The sequence below is a fragment of the Rhea americana genome, unplaced genomic scaffold (genome assembly GCF_003343005.1).
Source record: "Rhea americana isolate MKP2758 unplaced genomic scaffold, rheAme1 scaffold_175, whole genome shotgun sequence".
In the NCBI taxonomy this organism is placed as follows: domain Eukaryota; kingdom Metazoa; phylum Chordata; class Aves; order Rheiformes; family Rheidae; genus Rhea; species Rhea americana.
This window is the reverse complement of record NW_028185872.1, coordinates 1,803,238-1,823,912: the sequence shown is the minus strand read 5'-3', so window position 1 is coordinate 1,823,912 and position 20,675 is coordinate 1,803,238. Positions and strand designations below refer to the sequence as shown.

The following is a 20,675-nucleotide window of genomic DNA, read 5'->3' as shown; positions in this document are numbered from 1 at the left end:
CCGTCGCTGTGAAGCCACACTGCCAGTGTCAGCATGCTGCTGTCACACCTAATTTAGCAATGGTACTGTAACTGGTTAGGAGAAACAGCACAGTGACGTAAGCCATGATCCTGTAATTCACACTGCCAAAACCGACTGCTTTACGTGCACATTTGCAGAATGTTCTCAGGTAACTTGCTTGCTATGTGAGGAATTTTGACAAATAAAAGAGTAACCCGGGACCTGAAAAATACTTCCCTCAACAAAATCCCTGATGGTACAGTCATGTAAACGAGCATAATTTAAGCTTCCATGTGTACCAAAAATAAAGGCTAAAAAAAATTTTTTTTAAGATATTTTTCTTCAATGGGCCTCTGAAGAAACCATTACTAGAAGAACAAAAAATGCTTCTGAGAAACCTACCCAGAAAAAACAAAAGCAGAAGTTTGAAGCTGTAAGTAGAAACACGTGGACCAGATGAACATGGAAAACGAGGCTTCATGGGAAACCTCTTTCACACTGCTTGATGATCTTAGCCTTACAGAAGCGTAGGACTAGGACTACATGGTGACAAGGACTTGGATGATCAGTGATAGATCTAGAACTTTTGCTTGAAGAAAGGTATAAACATATAAACATGAAGCAATGTGAGGGGTTTGCCTTGGGAAAAAAGAAAAAGAAGAAAAGGAGGAAAAAAAAAAAAAAAAGAGAGAGAAGCAGAAAAACCCAGAAACAGTCTACTCTCGCTCCCTAGAGCCCACCAACACAAGACCATTTCCTTCAGCAAATTCTTTTTAGCTCTGCTTTGCTGCATCCTAAAAATCTGAAGCCTTTGTCAACTTAGATTTACATTTCAAAACTAATCTTCCCCAGCTAAAAAGTACTGTAAGTATTATAACAAGATTTCTCAATCTCAAATAAAAACTTGTCTTTTGATGAGAAACAGGTTTATTTTTAGCTACACAGTTAGTCTATCTTTAGATATAAACAATCATAATGTGTGGTTCTGCATGTGTTATGAAGGTATTATGCTGCTTAAAATACTCAACCCCCCACAAATATAAACTAAGAAAAAGATTAAAATTGGCAGCTTTTACCTTAACTGCAGTCACAAAAAACATGTTGCCCTATGACGCCTGAGCAATAAAATAAAGGGAATTACACATCTGGTGTAGCAAGATAAAGAATACTAACTATACTCTCAAATAAAAAGACTACATCAGAAAATCCTATTAAGGAGGAAAAAAGAATTAATCTGGCTTCCAGTTTCAGTGTAAGTGATGAAGGACATCTGAGCGCTCTAAGTATGCTCGGTGGAGAGCAAACACGAGCCTCTTATCCTCACTTATCACAGAGGCCGCCGTGTAGGACAGCTTCTTAACCAAAACGGTTCTGCTGCTGTGTTGCACTGAGAGTAAGTGAAAAGTCCGTTACCAAGTCACTTCTTTTCTGACTTTCCCCTACTCCCAATCATTTCAGTTATCATTTCGGTTACAAGCTTTCCTGAACATACTATGAGGTCCTGGAGTAGGAACATAATTAGGCACTCAGATTTTGGAAAGAAAGCAGGACTTGAGATAGAAGAGCAATTTATTCTGTAACTCAGTGTTACTCCTTTAAACTAGCTCTGGGCCTCTCATGCCTCACATAAGCAGGTTTCCACAGAATCAGAAGCTAGAACAGTTCATCCCTTTTAAATCACTTCAACCAAGTTTCCACTCACCCACAATATTCCTCTGAGTAACTCTCCAGTTTATTTGGTTAATACAGGGTAAAGACTCAGCCAACACTATCAACAACACTGCAGTTTCATACTAACAACTTTACAACATAAACTGTATTTCATAAAAACATCAGAACTTCTAAATGAGTATCTTTATGGATCCTTAGATTAAGGTCAACCATTGAAAAATGCATTATAAAAACCACAGTACCAACGTTTCATCTCTGAGAGTGAACTCTAGTAGTAAAGGGGATGATGCTTGCTTCTGCAACACCATCTCTTCCTTTGAGCTGTCTCTGATATTTCTCTGACCTCTTGATGAGCCACCTCAGCTCACTAGACCAGCAGAAAACTAACCAGGAAAAAAAAAGAAAAAAAAAAAATCCTTTTCCACAGTTCCAGAGTAGCACCAGATCCAGCCCAAGGACAGAGGGCAGGACCTCCTCCTTCAGCAGCAAACTATTACAACATCTCCTCTAGCTTCTCTGAGCATTTCTAATGCTCGGATTGTCTCTAATTTCCCAGAAAAGCAGAAAATTTTGCCTTTAACGAATGTATGGCTAGAAGCCTATCACACTATAAGAAAGAAAACATATGGTGCAACTAATCAAATTGTCTGTTATCACCCTACAAAAGATTTTAAGAAGATAAAATTATATTCTTGATATAGCCCAACATTTTGCTTGACCTGACTCGGAATACTCTGAGTGTCAAAACCCAAATTAGCCACCAGTACCAAGCAATAAAGAAAAAAATAGCTCAAATTAAAAATTATTTAAGTGAAAATATTGTAATTTTTACAATAAAAGACTTAACTCAAACTTTTAAAGCTGATCATCTTGCAATACTTCAGTTATTCCTTTGGAGTATAATTCAGCACTACTCTGGCTGTCTGATTTAACGGAAATATTTTTGCTGTGGTCTCTTATACAAAAAAAAGATCTGGCAGAGGTGTGACCTGTCAGCTCCTTCTTCAAATTTACTCTGGCACAGTAACTTGATTGAACTGATGACATGAAAGAAGGAGGCTTACAACAGAATTTGAAGGCAAAAGATTATCTGTCTGGTTACAAAAAATATCTTACCTAATTCAGTTTGTGTAAGCTTTGCTGTTCCTTTTGTTACTGTTACCTATTTGATGCAATATAGTCAGAATAGACTTTAGCGACTGAGGCAGAGAAAAAAAAGTGATGCAATGGAGTAGTTGAAATCTTCCATCATACGCAGTGATTTTTACATACATCTTTTTACTACGCCCAAATCAATGGAAAAAAAACAAACTGTAGACTTCAGAAGTCACATTAAGATTTACAGGAGCCATTATAGCTCTCAGAAGACACCTCAGATAATGCTGCACACAAAGCCTAAGAACTGGCCTTTTGGATAAATGCAAGTGCCTCATAGTTAGAGACTGTTACAGACATTTAAACCTTTAAATGATTTTAAAGAGAAAAAACAGAAAACAAAGATGTTGTGTATGATTAATGGGATCAAAAAAAACATAAAACATGAAGAAGCTAAGATAAAGATCAGAAAGAAAACTACCAGTGCAGAGTGAAAAACAAGCAATGAAAAACCAACAGTGGACAAGTAAAACAAAACTCCATCTGCTTTTATTAGGCACAAATGTTGAAATGCATAATTTCTGAGTCATTAATTTGGCTTTTTTAGACTAGTTATTTTCCTGAAATTATGTCTCATCAGACAGAAATCACTTTACGAAGATTTTCATCACAGTGAGGCAAAACATACAGCTTTAGAGTTTGGCAATAAGCCTTTCTTTTCAATCAGCATTAGGTTTTTATTTTTTCTTTTTTTTTCTTAAAAAAAAAAAAAGAAAGAAAAGGTCACTTCAATGTCATGGGACCTACCTCAGTACTCTGAAGTCACTGAAAGAACTCCAGCAACTTCCAGGGAGCGCTGGATAGACTTTAGTGCTGGGAAAGAGACAGAGTGCTTTTCACATGTTGTTTAATTACTCTTCCATCATTTTGCACTATTTTTATTGTTAGGTACTTGCACATAATTTGAGATAGCAAGAACGACAGAATTCTATTCCCTAAAGTCTTTTCTTGTTCTTAGGGTTTCTTACATACTGTTATAGCACCATTGCAGCTGTTCAGCTCAAATAAATAAGGCTTCTGAAGTAAGAGAATGCCTTTCCCTTGAGAACAGCAAGCAAATGCTGTGCAGAAAGTATCATTATTAATTTATAATTATTTCATAACTTACCCCTGATACGCCAGCCTATTTAAAGGCCTCATTTTCTCTTCATCCCAATGAATGTGATGTTGGATATTAGCTATAGTTACAAAATCTAAAACTTTATGACACATGAAAACATTTTGCTTTCCCCACCTTTTTAAAGCTGTAACGGTCTAAATTACATTCTGTAACATTAAAATGATGTAGAAAGTTAATATTTTGTCACTTTGAAGAACAGATTTCTGTCATAAAACATACTGGGTGCAAACAGATTCCTACATCCTGCAAATGTTTACACACAGGAGTAAATCTCTTCTTCGAAGTACTCCTACAACTGTCAACAGGAATATCTGGGAGACTGTTACTCTTGATTAAGGATATATCCCAGTATATTACACAAAAATACGTCTAACAGGGAAAGTGCAAGCAATCTTCTGGAAACCAGTCTACGTTAATAGATAATTCCTCACAGTAAATTCTCTAATCAGTGCGACTGTACCATACAACAAACTTCTATGTTGCGAACAACTGTTTTCCTATTTAATTTCAAACTTGGCTTTTAGCTGCAGAAACCTAATGGTTTCTAGTTTTTTTCTCTATATGCATTACAAGCAAAAGGACACAGAGGAATGTTTATCTCTTATCTGGATATTGTCATTTTACTGTCTCAAACTTCTTAAAACAAGCTTTTCACTAGGGAGGAAATCAGTCAGCATCAGACCTAGTGGGGAAACCCTGCACTTGCTCAATGTCTATGGCTCTTACACAGTTCCAGATGTTCAGAACATTAATAATGCACTAACTCAAAACCTCTTTTTGAAACTTTAGAATGTGCAAATTGCATTAAAACCTCTTTGCCCTCATTAATGGTATTGTTACAATCCCAGTACTCTGGAAAATGTTTTTTGGCATTTGTTTAACTTTGTGATATTGCCATTTACTCATTTTAACAGCCAGTGCTCAAATCTTAATGCTTTTAATAGGCCTGGCTAAACAGACTACCATCTTTTGTAAATTTATTGAAGCAATTTATTAAATAAGTAAAAGTTGTCAGAAGGCAGTTTTTTTATTGATGGTAAAAAATAGGTTTCTTACAATTTATTTACAAAACTCTTTCCTGAAAGTTTTAGAAATGAAAATATTCTGTTCTTTTTTTCAACATTATGACTAACTCATTCTCTGCCACTCTGACAGAGATTTCTCCAAATTTTGTTTCTACCCACCTCACACAAATCCCAGTAAGGAAAAAAAAAAAGAAAAAAGAAAAGGTGGGGGGGTCTGTCCTAAACTAAGGAGAGCCAGACATTCAGAACACTGAAACCATATCCCTTCCCTCAGTCTGTCATATATAGGGGTGGCACATTTATGTCCAGGCCAGCAGACAGCATACGCAAGGACTTGGGCTCATATCCAATGCAGACACACTGCTGTGCAATGCTGGAAGAGTGCAATAGCCCGAGGTTAAACGGAGGTCCCTTCTGTTTATTCCAAGTAACTACCTAGATTGAACTTGAAGATTCTCAGAGGCTGCGTGAAAGGAACACAACCTAGGCCCCTTTTTCTGGTCCACACTGCTCACTGAGTTAATTAATATCATTACAGCCTGCTTGCTCAAAGTTGTGCAATACTGTCAGGAACGGTACAGCAACAGAACAGTAAATAACTGTTATCCATGATGTCAGTACAATTTCGACTGATACTTTACGTATGAAAGGGGAACAAAACCAGTAATAACAGGTGTTTCAGTTCAAATGGAGTTGCTGTCATCTAATTCTCTCTGTTCTTATTGAAGAAAACATGATCAGCCAAGACACGTAGATTAACAGAACTCAAATTCTGAACTAAAAGCTGTAAAAACAACGAGATACATAGGAACTAAAAAATAAAATTCAGCATTTGTAAGTGAAGAAAGTGACTATTTAAGTACTGTTATAACCATACCCCCAAATCCTCACGGAAAACAGCAAACGCAATGCAGCATTAATTGGTCTGTACCTACGTATTAATAGTTCTTACTTCCTTACTGATACAGTGAAAGGCAATGTCAGTTTATGAGGAAGGCTATCTGCTTATTAGTAACAGAACTGAGACTGCCAGATGTATTCAAGATTAAGTATTGAATAGTTGGGTCCCAGATGTATTTACACTAAACTCCTGACACACTCACTTCACATGGAGAATTGCCTCAAAAGTAAAGACTAAATGCAGCAGGAAAAACAGTCAAGTTATGCTCATTACCTTGAAATCAGAAGCAGTGGAAAAAATACTGGGAACTGGTTTATGCTTCAGACATGCAAAAAAAAAAAAAGAACAATCACCCACTGTTCATGTTGGACATGAACTTTCTGAGGGTGGGATGAGGGCTGGATTTCAACACCAGACATTCAAAACCAGTTATTGGGTACCTACCACCAACAGTAATGCACCCAAAAATGTTTTTTTCTGAATACTGATAGATGGCATTCTGGGTACTAGAGCACCAAATACAACTAACCAAGATCCAGAAAGTAAGTCCAGAATGAAAACAGAAAACATCATTTGTACAGCATTAGACTTTTCTCAATCATCCACATTTTCTGAAGGTGAACTAAGAAAGTAGTTCCCTACTTTCCAAGCCCATATTACTGAACCATCTTCACATTCTCTACAGGACAAGCAAAAAGATGAATTGTTTTTGATCAAATATAGCCTAATCTAATCTAATAATTTATGTTCTGCTGAGGCATAAATATTAACAAATGCTCTATCTTTCTAACACTAGCAAATTTCAACGCCATTCTCGCGTTCTACATGTTTGGATTAAAAAATAGTGTTACCTACATTCTTACAAGTTCCATTCTGCAAACTAATATAACCTCCTGAATTTCTTCAGTTTATCAGCTCCTTGTTTGTTGATTATTTCTTCAAAATTAAATTACACCTAAAGTAATATATTGGATATCAAATACTAAAGGCTCATTTCTTCCTTCCAACTTCATGTATGTTTATTTTGAATAGCAACAAAGAAAGCAATCACAATCAGCTTCAAAGATACCAGGTATCACAGCCAAATTTGTGTGTTGATTAGTGTCTAAAATTTCCATGTTTTTCAGTTTACCCCAACAAAAGACTCCATCTACGGCAACATGAAAACTTATACATTTACATCAAAATTTATATATGAAGCAAAAATTTTGCGGACTTTTTTTTTTTTTTTTTTTTAGATAATTTGGTTTTGGTCTAACCTACGAAAATTATCTATAAACAATTTAGAGAATAATTATCAAAATGCAGGAAATTAACATAAATTCCAAACTTCATTAGAGACTAAAAACTTTCTTCCATTTAGAAATGTATTAATTTCTGATTAAATGGTATGGTTACCAGAAAAGTGCTGAATTATTAAAAAAAAAAAAATCAAGATTTCTGTAAATATGTTCAATGAACAAACAAGGACTATTTTTTGTTGTGAATTCTCTTACCCATCAAGCACAGGAATATACATAGTGCCTTATAAAACACACTTGAAATCCCAGGAAATGCTAATTTTCAGAGCCATACAGATCTCCTGTTCCCTGACTGTATTGCCTTATATTTAGGTCTTAAGTTCCTGAGTATCTGTGACAAAATGACATAAAAATATTTTTTCATGTTTTTGTTGCTTTTAAATTATATCTTTACTTATAGAAAAGCTACTTCAAGAATAAGTAGGGCTTCCTATTAGCATTATTATTCTTGTTTCCATTTTTTCCCTTATTCTTTTCTTCAACTCCAGCTTGCAGTGAAAGGTAGGTGAATAAGAATAAAATTCAAACTTAACATTACATGTATGTGAATATTCTTAAGGATACACTGAATAACCTTATCAGAAAGAGGTAAGGCTGAAAAAAGTTTATCAGAAAGAAAAGTACTCTAGGAAACAAGTGTCTTTGACTACTTTGTTCCAACATAGCATTTGTTAATCTGTTCAATAACTGTTTGAGGCATTGCAATATACAGAAGAAACTCTAGATAGTCTAAAAATGTATTGAAGATGTTAATTTGCTGTAAGTCATCTATATTAAAAAAGATTCAATACTAATGCAATGTAAAAAAAACTTAAAAGCTTTGCATTCATTTTCTATTATCATCATTACCTACATAGTTTATTACTCACAAGAGATAAAATGGTTTCATATAGCAACACAGTTGTAAACCACAAACGCCAGTAACCTGCACTTTTGAAAGCACAGTCATGCAATTAGTACGAAAAAAGTCACTTTTGCAGACATTTGGATGTTAATACTTTATAGACAGTATAGCAAATAATCTAAAAATACATAGATTTAGACCATTTAACCATTTCTAAGAGGTTCGCAAGAAAGAAAACAAAGTAGTTATTGTTTCTATCTTTTTAGGCTAGTACTTGTGAAATGCTCTTTGTTTTCCCAGCCATCTCCCTCTACAAATACAGTTGATACAGTATAATATAAAATACACAGCAACCAAGGAAAACTTTGCTACTTGACCTGAAAAGTTAAAGCTCTGCAAAGAAAAGCAGATACAAATGAAATGGAGGACAAATCAATGAAGGATATTTAACTTCTTAAAGGTGTAAGAGAAAGGAAGAAGTAAACAGAACAAATCTCATTCTTAAGTGAAGAATACTTATCTTTTCACAAGTAAAACTTGTGAACTAAGAAATTCAAAGCCTTTTGAGCAACCGCTTCATTTTTAATTTTTTGCTTCCAATTTATGAGTCAACAATTAGCAGACAAATTAATCAACAATGGCTCACAGAAAAAGAAAAAAAAAAAAAAACATTAACATTGTTATCCAGAGATTACAACTTATTTTGTTAAAAATCTACTAAAGAAAGGTCAGTTAATTCATCATGATAGATCATCACTAAAATTTATAAGCATTAGCATTTTTCTCCTTGCTAGATACCTTGACTTTGATATGACACATATTGAATGAATCATCTAAGATGCAGGCACCAGGCAAGATATATCTTAATGCAGACAGGTCGGCGACATCAACCCTAATGGTCCTTATCTTAATCTTGTTTAAAAGCATCTTAGATTTCTGAGTAATCTTTTCACCTTCTGATATTCACTTTTATAGAGTGTTTTTGCTGGAGTTGCTACTGATTTTAACATAAATGCATTTTTGTTGCATTGTATCATCAGCTTGTTTTTTAGTAATCCTAAAAAATTATCTAGGCTTGCAATTTAGTAAATATAAAACTAAGTTTTTTTAAAAAAAAAACATGAAAGTGACAGCACTTCAATTACAAAAATAAAAATTTGTATATTATTGTTGGTTACTCCATATATGACACATGACATCACAGCTGTCCAAAAGATAAAGCAATATACATCAGATGTAGAGATGTATATCCAATACATTGTTTTCTTCTCACACATACATTTTCCTCTGCTGGCTTATTAGTCTTACATATTTGTCATACTTATGTTTTGAATAGTCACTTTTCCATGAAAAATATATTTATTCAAATACTTGATAAAATAAAAGCAAGTTTCTCTACTATAGCTTTTTTTCCTATTCACATAAAATCGATGCAATTCCAAATTATTCAGAAATAATAAGTTGGTAGATTTTCTGACCTAAACTGCTCTAATCTTACGCTTCTTTCTTTCTCCTATAGTTGTCTTGATATACAAAGAAAAAAATGGAGAGGGGGGAAGAACAGCTGAATTATCTTTAATTTTTAACGCGTAAGTTTTAAAAACAATCAGTTCCCTGACATGTTGGTATGCAAGTAGTTCAACTCAACTTTGTTTTCACAAGAAACTAGTTACTTGCTTTAGTCTATAAAACTTATTAAAGAATAAGCTAAATTTATCTGCTAATAAAAGTTTCTCATACTAATTTATTTTACAAAGTTATTTAGAAACTAAGGAGATATTTCTTGATATTTTAATGTTAAAAACATATTTCTTGATATTTTAATGTTAAAAAGTTGTACAGGTTTCACGTCAAAACATAGAGCAATAGAAAAAGTGCTATTTTATATGCTACATGTATTTGGTATATCACTGTTATACCAATTACTTTAATGTTCAAAAGGTTGAGACGGCTTTGCAGTACTTGTTAGTCTACAAACACACAAGTTGGACATCATCTCTATCCCAAAGAGCAACAATTTAAAACCAAAAGGTGGTAAGTGAGGTCAACAGTACAGGAGACAGAGGGGGGAAAAAAAAAAAAAGTAATGATAATGTTGTTGCATAGGTGAACAGAATAAAGCCAACCAGAAGGTAGACAGGAATGGTTTCATTTCCAGTTTCTCAAATATTGGATAATTGTTTCCCTGGCAGAGTGCTTTCCCTCATGTGTAGTGTGTTTTTATTTTGTTACTCATTTCTCCTCTTTTATCTAATAAGGCTTCTGAAAGTGCCTATCCAAGGAGACAAATTGATGATGGTTGAGCAATAGCTATATCACTATCAATTTGAGGATGGTGTAGTAGTTCTGAGCTTGGATGACAATTAGGTGGCAGAGGATCAGACAATAGTATCATCAAAATGGTAGTTTTGGTGGTAGACTAGAGAAACACCACTCAAACTAGTTTATCTAAGTAGAAATGCCCTTATGACTTTTTTTTTTTTAAATCAATTACTTCAGTGAATTTCTTTAAATTCACTGAGTTCACTGCTTTGATACCGTTCAAGCTTTGATTAGGTCAGTGGGCAATCCAGATTGCTCAAGAATATCCAGTGGGCCCCCCCAGATTGCTCAGAATATCTAGTGGGCCACCCAGTTTCCTTAGAGTATTAAAAAATACTTTCTTTAAGCTCTGTTAGTTTCAAATTGGCTTCTAAAGCTGTTGATTTTCATAGTTACATGTCACCTGGCTACCAAGCTGCTAAGCAACTAGTATCACCTTCTTGTCTGATACCATGAGCTTAGATGAACTAAACCAAAGAGTCAGTCATCTCAGAGATGTCTCCTGCGCAGATACTGAACACTGAAATACTTTTCTGGTAGATAATTTTAGCAACTCACCAACAGCTGAGCATTGTGATTTTCCTTCTAAGCTCATAGTTTAAAATGCAAAAAGAGTCTCCTTCTATCAGCTTCACATTTTGTCAGACTAATTATATATGGGCTAGTGTTTGAAGTTGTTTGCAAAAAATGTTCATCATTTACATTAACTGTGAAACAAGGCCCCAGTAACAAGAACTGAAAGCCCTTTGCACTGAACAAGACCTATCACAAAAAGTCTTACTCCTTCCTCCAAAGATGATGCTAAACTTTTCACACAGTTTCCTAGTTTGGGTTTTGGTACTTGGGGGAGGTGGGGATGGACTCAAAAAAAAAAAAAAAACTTTCTACTGTTTTGTTCTGCAAGAAGAATAAAACTATCTGCAGACAAAGGGACAAGGCTGATAATGGCAATAGGAATTAAAAAGAATATGCGGGTTGATTTATGAAAACAGTGACATTCAGCTGACCAAAAGATCAACATTTAATATCTGAAAAAGTTCAGTTATGGAATGTGTGCTGTCAATTTTACATATTTGCAGTGTACTCCTAAGAAAAAATAGGATATTCTATGCTAGCAAATTATTAAACAAGTCATCCCCTCATAAAAATTCTCATTTTAATACATATTTTGTGTATTCTGATATTTTTGGATAGAGTGCAAGACATGATTATTCAAAAGACAAAACTAGAAAACTGCAAGTTATTTGGCAAAATGTGCATGTTTTTCAAAGTACTATGAATGACTCAAAATTTAACTGCAGAACTATTCAGGGAAGAAATATTTTACTGGCATGCTACCAATAGCTGGCACAAGCAAACAGGAGAAAGAGAGAGAGAGAGAGAGAGAAAGAGAGAATCAAAGTTTCCATATTTACCTACTATTTTTCTTCTTTTTATCAGCCAAATAAATAACATGAAAACATAGAATGAAAGACCAAAACATACAGCTACCAAAAAGGTCTTTGGAAAGTACCTTCTCAGGCTGTTATAAAGTAGTTTAAAAGAATTGTTAGGAAAGGATGCAGGGTCACAATGTTAGGGGCATAAAATTATTTATAAAATGGTGGAATAATATTCTACAGATTATAAGTTTCTGCTTTTAAGGGGCACCTCAGAGCCAAATATAGACAAATGACTACTAAATCTTCCTGATAGTATGAGACCTATTCAAAAGAGTCTAGAATCTCCTTGGACACAGTTTACCTGAAAGAATGCTGAGAAAAACAGAGAGCATTAATGGATGCTTTTTGCGCACACTAGCACTGGAAGGGGTATGTGACTGAAATGCTAGCTCCTACAGCAACCTACTCAGTGACATTATAAGGTTCAATTCAGATGTACTTTAAGAAGCATCCAGTTTTCTGATTTTATGATTAGTTTAATGTAGCGACATTCAGAGACTTTGCATGCCTCTATTTGCACATGGAAACTTTCATATTGGTTGATACTTCTTACAGCTGAGTACAAGACACTTTCTCTCCCTATTAAAGAGGTCAGAATTTTGAAAAAAAATCACTAGATTTCTGCATGAGTTAGTTTCCCCAGCTCTAATATGAATACAGATGTTTCCCCTTCCACACAACATTTGTAGAGTATGTCTTCAAGGTTTACGAAGCAATCTAAAGACAAAATACAGAGAAATAAATATTGTTTATAAAAGCCCGTTAAATTCCAGACTGAGAAGTTCTTATACTTTAATTTGCTCCACTTCCACCATACATTTATGTTACTTCTGTCATCATGGAATGAAGTCCCAAGTAACAGGTCAAGCAGTAAGAGAGTACYGCCTGTCTACTGGTTCGAGGCTCCTGACTGTTCATCATTACAAACTGTGTCAGGTAGGCAAGGGTCTCCACCCGTGCTTCAAGAGGCTACTGTTGCACCCTCTAGTCTTTCTATACCCTTAGACTGAGGCTGAAAACTGCTAATTTAGCATTCTCACAACAAAAAGACAATATAGCTATATTTCATTAAAGTGAATGAAAGTCCATGAAATATTAAGTACACTGAAGTGAATGAAAGTGCTTTAAGATGCAATTACCATCTCTAGTACTCTCCTTATATATAAACAAGGAAGGTAACATCCAATTTACTATTTGAATTAAGTGAACAATGAGCTTGACAGGATTAAACAATTTCTTAAAAAGCTGTAGTTTTTCATGAGGTGTAGCAGTTTCTCTACAAAAATTTCTGAAGAACCGTTTCGAAATGCAAATGACAGGTAAGCAGTATTCTATATGATGATGAAAGGAAAATATCCTGTATTCTCTGTACTAATATGCTTATGCTTACAACATCCTTCTATATTTTCAACATATTCATCTCTTAGGCTTAAAGGCAACCCAAACCAGAATAAAAGAAGCAGAATGAAAAAGGGCAGCCATAGAAAAATATTGGCAATATGATTTTAAAATATCAGCCTTCAATTGTCTGCAATTTATATTTATCAATATTTTCACTGGGTTCATGGAAGTGTTCCCACAAAGGCAAAAACACTCGATGTGTTTAGCTAGATGACCTTTCAGTGAAGCAGAAGGGCAGTGAGAGGGGGAAGGGTACCAGAGCTGTTCAGTAATCTTTCTTTCTTTATTAAATGCCAGTTACAAGTCTCCCTATACTTTCTATTCAGATTAGTATTCTCACAAAAGCTTTCCCAAGTATTTGTCTGGTGTGTGTGTGCGCACGCGCGTGTGTATATATATATATATGTGTATGCATGTGTGTATATATATATATATATATGTTTGTATATGTACATATAAGATCAACTCTCACATACTGTTCAACATTATATACTTCAATAAAAGAATAGTGACGACAGTGAAAACTGAAATGTGTCCTCACTCAATTTAATAAAATAAACGGAATGAAAAATTAATTTTCAAACTGTTAACATTGCGTATAAATGCACAGAGTTTTGTGAGTGAGGTTAAATACACTTATACTTAGTAATCCTTTTCCTCAATGATGGTACATTACATGGTCTAATGTGGTCACCTAATGGCTGCTGTCAGTAACTGCATGTATGACTGCAATTCTTTACAGACAGCCAGTAAAGAAAAAACTGTGCATTGTATTATCTTCAGTTAAACAGTAAAAATAACATGAAAGTTTGGGCCAAAAAAAAAAAAGAGATAGTGTTCCCCCCCTCCAAATTCAAGGAACTTGTAACTAGTGTTTCAAGAAAAACAGACCTGAATTATAGATTTATAATGCAGGTTTATACTGTTCTTTAGAACTGAGTGTAAATAACAATCAACTAATGGTAATTAGATAACTGCTGTCAACAAAATGAAATATTACCTAGTTGGTAATTGAGAAATTTGATTCTTTTCAGCTGATTTTGGTGAGCAATCCCCATCTGGCTCAAGGAAAAGACAAACAAACAAAAAAAGCCCAAAATTTCCAGCCAGTGAAATTAAGCATGAACCAATGAAGTAAATACTAGTGTGAATTTTCCACTTCTACGTTTTATTTACATACCAAAAAATTCTGACAAGACTCTCTCTCTCTCTCTGTGTGTGTATTCACACATATACGTATACATACACATATGTGTACATATTTGGACTACAGATCAGTATGGGTATTYCTGGTAAAATTTATCAAAACAATAGCACTCCTTTCATATTAACTGAGACACTGACATCTGGCAAAAACAAGTATGAAGATATGAAAAACAAGCTTGTATGCCCATCAATTACGAGATTCAAGAAATTATGAGATTCAAGAAGATTCAAAAAACAAAGTAAAGTTTAGGGATTTTGCTCTTTTTTTTTTTTTTTTTTAAGGGGGGGGGTGGGAAGAACATGAATTAAGATTTCCTTACCTTGTAAGATGGCAAAAAACACAAAACTCCTTGGCCAATTGTCTTACACACTGAAAGTAGAAGTGCTCCCACTTCATCTTGGAATTCAAAGGTCTCTGTATGCTGGAATGTGGCGCACAGTTTCCGACCATTAGGGCCTGCTCCAATGGTGCCAACCCAAACCTAGTGTATTAATAATAAAAATGTTAATATCAAAATATGTGACACAAATTGAATTGAATTACACTAGGTTAAATAACAAAACTTTAAATGTGAACAAAAATAGTTAGCTATTCCTAAACAAATTAGTTCTAATATCAAAAATATAGAGAGACTAAATTTCTATTATTATTAAAAGAGAGAAGAGGGCATTAACTGACATTAGAKGGTTATTATCAAAATAGCATAACTTCAACACTTCCTATGGAATAGATGTCTAAATATTGCTCCTTTTTTCCTTTGAAAATTCACTTTACAACATCATTAATGCAATTAAAAGTCTGTTTTATACACTCCTTTTTACTCTTGGGGTGTGTTTGTTATCATTTATATTGCAAGTTATTGTTCATTTTGCAATGGCCAGCATCACACCTCAGGAAAGGGAACAACCCTGATTTTTACCTGTGAGTTCCGAATAACATGATTTGCCTCAAGCTGTATAGAAAACTTTACACCAAGTTCTGAAGAAAATGAATCCATTGGAGAGAGTGTACCGGATGTCAGAACAATTGTTCTAACATCACTTAAGTCTGAAAAAGCCTAGGTTAGAGAAAGAAGAGAAGGAATTTAGACAATCCATATTATCATTTTAAGCTCTCATATGTATTTGTGATCAGTCAAGTTACAGAAGATCTTCTACTTCACACTCGGCTTACCACAGCTGGATTCAAGCACCAAAAATTAAGCATGTGGACTACAGTTTTCTGCCGTAAATTCCTTTTATGTTTTGTCCGTGTAAAGMGGGCACTTGTATCTGAAACATCAAGTTGGTTTTCATTCATCCAAGCATAAGTTTGCTGTAAAGCAACTCTGTAATCATCTGCATACCTATACAGATATATGTAATGTAAATATTAATTAAAACAATTAAGCAAATTGTAATAATAATTTTATCAGATTGAGTCAGCATTAAGTTTATAAAAAGTAAAGATAGTGTTGCCACAATGCATTTCCAATTTGAGTATATAAAATAACTTATACAATATACTGTTTAAAAAAGTAGATGTAGACCACGTAGTGTGTAAAGTAATGTTTGCTAGAAACAGATTATTAATCTAGGTTTAAAGCTKCAACAATTGTTGGTTTCCCTTTTAGAAAAATAACGAAGCTTTATAATAATTTATAAGTAAAAAAAGAGGTTTAAATCAGAAAGTTTTAATAACTGCTGGCATTAATAGTCAAGATTTAAGACATCAGTGGTCAAATTAAGTACTAAATAAAAAAAAAGAAAAATCTATGCATGTTTCACTTGGCAATGCATCAAGAAAATCTACATGCAAGCTTCAAATAAATTTGTTCAATATTTCAATTCACTTACGAATGCAAAAAAAATAATTTGGTAGTATTTAAATTAGTTCTCAATAAATTTTTCCCACATAAATAGATTTTCCAAGGCTTTTTCAAGTGTACGGTTTTGCTCAGAGAAGCCAAGCACCATAAAAGAGGTGTTGTACAAATGAAAGAGGCAATTTGGCAAAGCAGTAGAATTAAGTTTGTGTTAGACATGCCTACCTGGCTCCTAACGGCACCTGTTTGTTCTTCAGCATACATACTAAAGCTATTCAAACATTCTATAAAACATTTGAATTTATAAAAGGAAAAGCGACTATCAGACCTATAAAATACTCTCACTTGAAGTTTTCATGTTTTGATGAAGTAGGAAGGGAGGAAAAAAAACACCGCAAAGTTCAGGCTGTATATTTTCACTGACCTGCTATTATCTTTAAAAAGACATAAAAGAATCATGAATAACCCTTTTAACACAATCTGAGTAGCAGGGCTCACAACTGGTATCTCGATAACCTCTTCTCTACCAAACATCAATACTTTTTCTTCTTTTTCCAGGACAGCAGCAAAATGTTTCTGTAAGAGGCAAACTCCACATTAACAACATTCTAAATATCTTCTCAAAACCAAAACTAATACAAATCCAAAGTTGACTACCACAATGTTTTAAAAGTTCACCTAACATAGCTATAAAAACATAGACTAAAGATAGAATTGAAAAGTAACCATACTTTTAACGTTTGGCTTGTACATAAAGGAAAGATAAGCTTGYGAATATTGTAAAAACATTTCAACAGTCAATAAAAATGCAGATGGATAGCACAGACAAAACTATCAGTGACTAAATTGCTCAATTTAAATAATTTCACACGATCAATTATATACTTTAAAACATTGATTCTCTACAAGTTCCAGTAGCTTAAACGGATAACTCCTGGTTTTCATCAAGTATAATTTTCAGACAACTTTGTAAAATTGTATTTATTTAAAAGACCTGCTAACGTTTATCTTATGAATATTTCAAGATGTTAAACAAGATCAGCATTATGCACTCTTGTCACTCACCCACATGGCATATAACATTACCTGCAGAATGGGAAAAGTAATATTGGTTATTCCCATGCTGTGCAAAATGGTGAGCATTTCTTTTCCACTCCAAACTTTACAGGATGTTTCATACCCTCTTTCTACTAGTTGACCAGAGCTCTCCTGTAACCAGCTGTAAGACAGAAATCAGAAATATCTTCAGTATTAATTTTAGTGAGATTTAGAGATACTTTTCAGGTATAAAACCAATCGAACTTCAAAAATTCCACCATTCTTTAACGCTGATAAACACGTAAAAATAAATATCTAAGTMGATAGATGCTGTTCTTCTGTATGCAATTTTTACATCTTTGAACTGACTACTATGAAACTGCTTGCGATATAGCTCATGAAAGTGAAAAGAATACTTGTCCCCATAGTTATATTTTATCACCATGTAGTATCTTTGCATTAGGAAAAAGGATGAAAATATAACCTGTTCCTATGATATAATATCTCAGACATATTTAAGAAATATTTCTGTAGTCTTATTTCCATGTTCAAAGTTGTTGTACTCTTCAGGCCACTCACTACTACTCTAAATGATACTCTAATTGACACTCTGATTGGTTTGTTATCCTGCCAATTTCAAGCTTCCCTAGTAAGAAACAAACACGGAGGTTTTCTTAAACATAAAATGATTATTTTTAATATTTATACACGGCTATGGTATGTATGCCAACAAAAACTGCATACTTTAACCCAGCTACAGATGTTTCCAACTGTTATRGTCTTGCAGCCTACAGTATTTTGAAACTCTGTTTCAAAATTAAGCAGCATTATAACCCTACTGACAATGCAAAATGCCATTGGTTTTTATATAAGCATGACCTAAACATGCAGATCTTATCAGTGGCAGAGCTAATATTTTCTCTAACCAAACATGTCCTTCATCATTTATCCAGTATTACAGCACTTCCCCTTTGTCGAGAAAAGCAGACAAGCTTGCTCCCTCTCCAAAAATGCCGAAGCTGTCTGTTTTGTCAACCAGCAGGAGGCATCAGAAAGACAGCTGTCATTTCTACATCCGTTCAAAATATGTATCTGCAAAATCACTTATTATCAACTAAAGCAACAAGGCTTACGGAMTGTTTTAGTTCCAGATTTCCAATTCTGTCACTGCAAATAATCTGTTCAATGGAACAATTAAAAACTCATTTTTGCAAGGTTAAGAACAAACCAAAAAGGAACACTATCATAACAATCACTTCTTCAGCTATAATTTGCTCCATCTTGTTTAAAAAAAAATCATTATCACTCATACACAAGTGCGAGTTCATCAGTGTAACACTCAGCTCTAACTCCTCAAATGTAAGATCAAGAAGAACTGGAATTAAAATTAGGAAAGGCCACTATGATAGAAATGAAACAGATTTACAATAGATAAAACATTTCAGGAAATGCAAAACTTCTGTTTCCGTGTCCTGAACCTCAAACATCACCATAGACCTTTGAAATGGTCATACTTTAAATGCTAATACAAATTAACAGAACAATATTTCTGAACCAATATATCGTATAAATCTTCACAAATTCTCAAATAAAATCCATCCAATTTAATCTAAAGTTTTTTTCTTGAAATACTGTTAATTTAGTACAACTACTTGTTTTTAGAATAAAGCAGTAAGAGTGAATAAAAATCGGCTCAATTTCCAGAAAGACACCTACAGCTTCAAAGGAGAAATAGCATATCCAATTTATTCAGTAAAAGATTTAACAAATGTTACTAACAGCAGTCAGTTGCAGAAAGCATATTTTTCTCTCCCCTCTAAAAAAAAAATAAAAAAAATAAAAAAAAAGAGAGAGAGAGAGAGAGAAATAGAAATTCTATTGTTCGTGTTGTTTACTCTGCTGAACAAACTGATTTGTACTGGTAAACCTGCATCACCATGAGTAAAGCCTGCCAGTACACCTCTACAGTATATATTCAAATTCCTCAGAAAGGTCACTTTAGCACCTCATTGGCACTAAGCCCATGCTTAAGTGCTTTCTGGAATCAAGACCCAGGATATTTATAACTGAAATAAGATTTTTCTAATTACCCATGCATTTGGCAAAGCCATGTCACTTTATGCAATAGCGTATTACCAATTACTGGCCATTTACACCCAGTCTTTGGCTTTCCAACAACTGCATTTCATACTGTTGGCAGATTTGCCAAGACAATCAACCTTAGTTTTTCTGATAAGGTTAAAAAGCTTGAAGCAATCAAATCTTTAGCCATGCTGTTCTGATCTTTTACTAAAATTTAATATTCGAAGCATCCAAGGTAGGATAATTAGCCCCCCCAAAAAAAAAAAAGTGAAAGAAAAAAAAAACACTTCTCAGTGGCACATAAACATAAATTTTAAGATGGAGAGAGTATAGGAAAAACGGTAAATTACTTGCTGTCCAAGGTTTATTTTGCTGTTTTGCTGACTACTAACATAACAAAATGATTATTTGATATGAGTCAGAGATCAGTTGACTTCAAAGCTAGTTGTACCATTATCCACTTTTTATATCACTGACTTTATTGKTCAGGTTTCAATGGCCATGCATTTCCAAAATTCTTTCAGTCCTTAGATTCTCAAAAGAAAAGATTAAAAAATAAGGTCTACAAAGCTAAATTCCCAATTTTCTAGTGGTGACAGACTCTTCCGACATTGTTTCAATCGCTGTCCAGACTGCTCCCTGCAGACTACTTCTGCCTTGCCCCTGCTCGTTTCTTTCCCGCCTTCCCCAACTTCTGCTCCTGATCTTTATTTTTCTYTCTTTCATTCTCTCTCCCTAATTTCCACTTCTGCTTAGACCCTTCCCTTCCAATTCTACCACCTTCAAGGATTCTGGGGTTTACTTTCCCTCTCTTTCTCARTCATCTATTTCTCTATCCACTGAATGTTATGATCCTTGTGCTCCTGCATGGGAAGTATTAAGAGATTTGGTACATGCTTGGTTTTAATTTCAATACAAAAGCAAATCATGAAAATCATGTTCTAGTGACACAGTCAAGGGCTCAGTTATTCTATATGGACAACTTTTTTTTCTGACAGCAATTAGAAACTCAAAAAGGATAGTCCATGCTCTGTGCAAAGAGTTCGTTATCTGAATTCTCTAAAGACTTTAACAAGTCTCTACTGAGAATTTGTATTTACTGCAATTTTTCACACCCTTATCTCTTTGCTCAAGTTAGAGTAAAGTTTCAGAGGGAAAACAAAAGGCATACTTGATAAATTCACTTTCAAATATTGAGAATCTGTTCCAAATCACAGATGCAACGAGATTCTGAAGCAGATTTAGGAAATTATTTAACATCAAGCATGGACAAAATATTTCCTCTCAACCTTTCTGAAAAAACAATTGAATAATTTTAGATAAAACCTAACAATTTTCAGGATAAGAAACTTAAGCACTGTA

The 20,675-nt window shown here is 34.1% G+C and overlaps 1 protein-coding gene across 2 annotated transcripts in view; it reads right to left on the bottom strand.

Annotated features, from left to right (window-relative positions):
- The window catches only part of BRIP1 (BRCA1 interacting DNA helicase 1), a 75,664-nt gene that overhangs the window by 35,657 nt on the left and 19,332 nt on the right, over window positions 1–20,675 (bottom strand). For both annotated transcript variants that reach the window (XM_085301364.1, XM_085301362.1), the window contains 5 exons: window positions 17,280–17,412; window positions 16,618–16,769; window positions 15,563–15,734; window positions 15,309–15,446; window positions 14,709–14,870 (listed from right to left, as the gene is read on the bottom strand). In XM_085301364.1, the coding sequence (XP_085157490.1) occupies window positions 14,709–14,870; window positions 15,309–15,446; window positions 15,563–15,734; window positions 16,618–16,769; window positions 17,280–17,412 (757 nt within the window). The remainder of the gene's footprint in view (window positions 1–14,708; window positions 14,871–15,308; window positions 15,447–15,562; window positions 15,735–16,617; window positions 16,770–17,279; window positions 17,413–20,675) is intronic.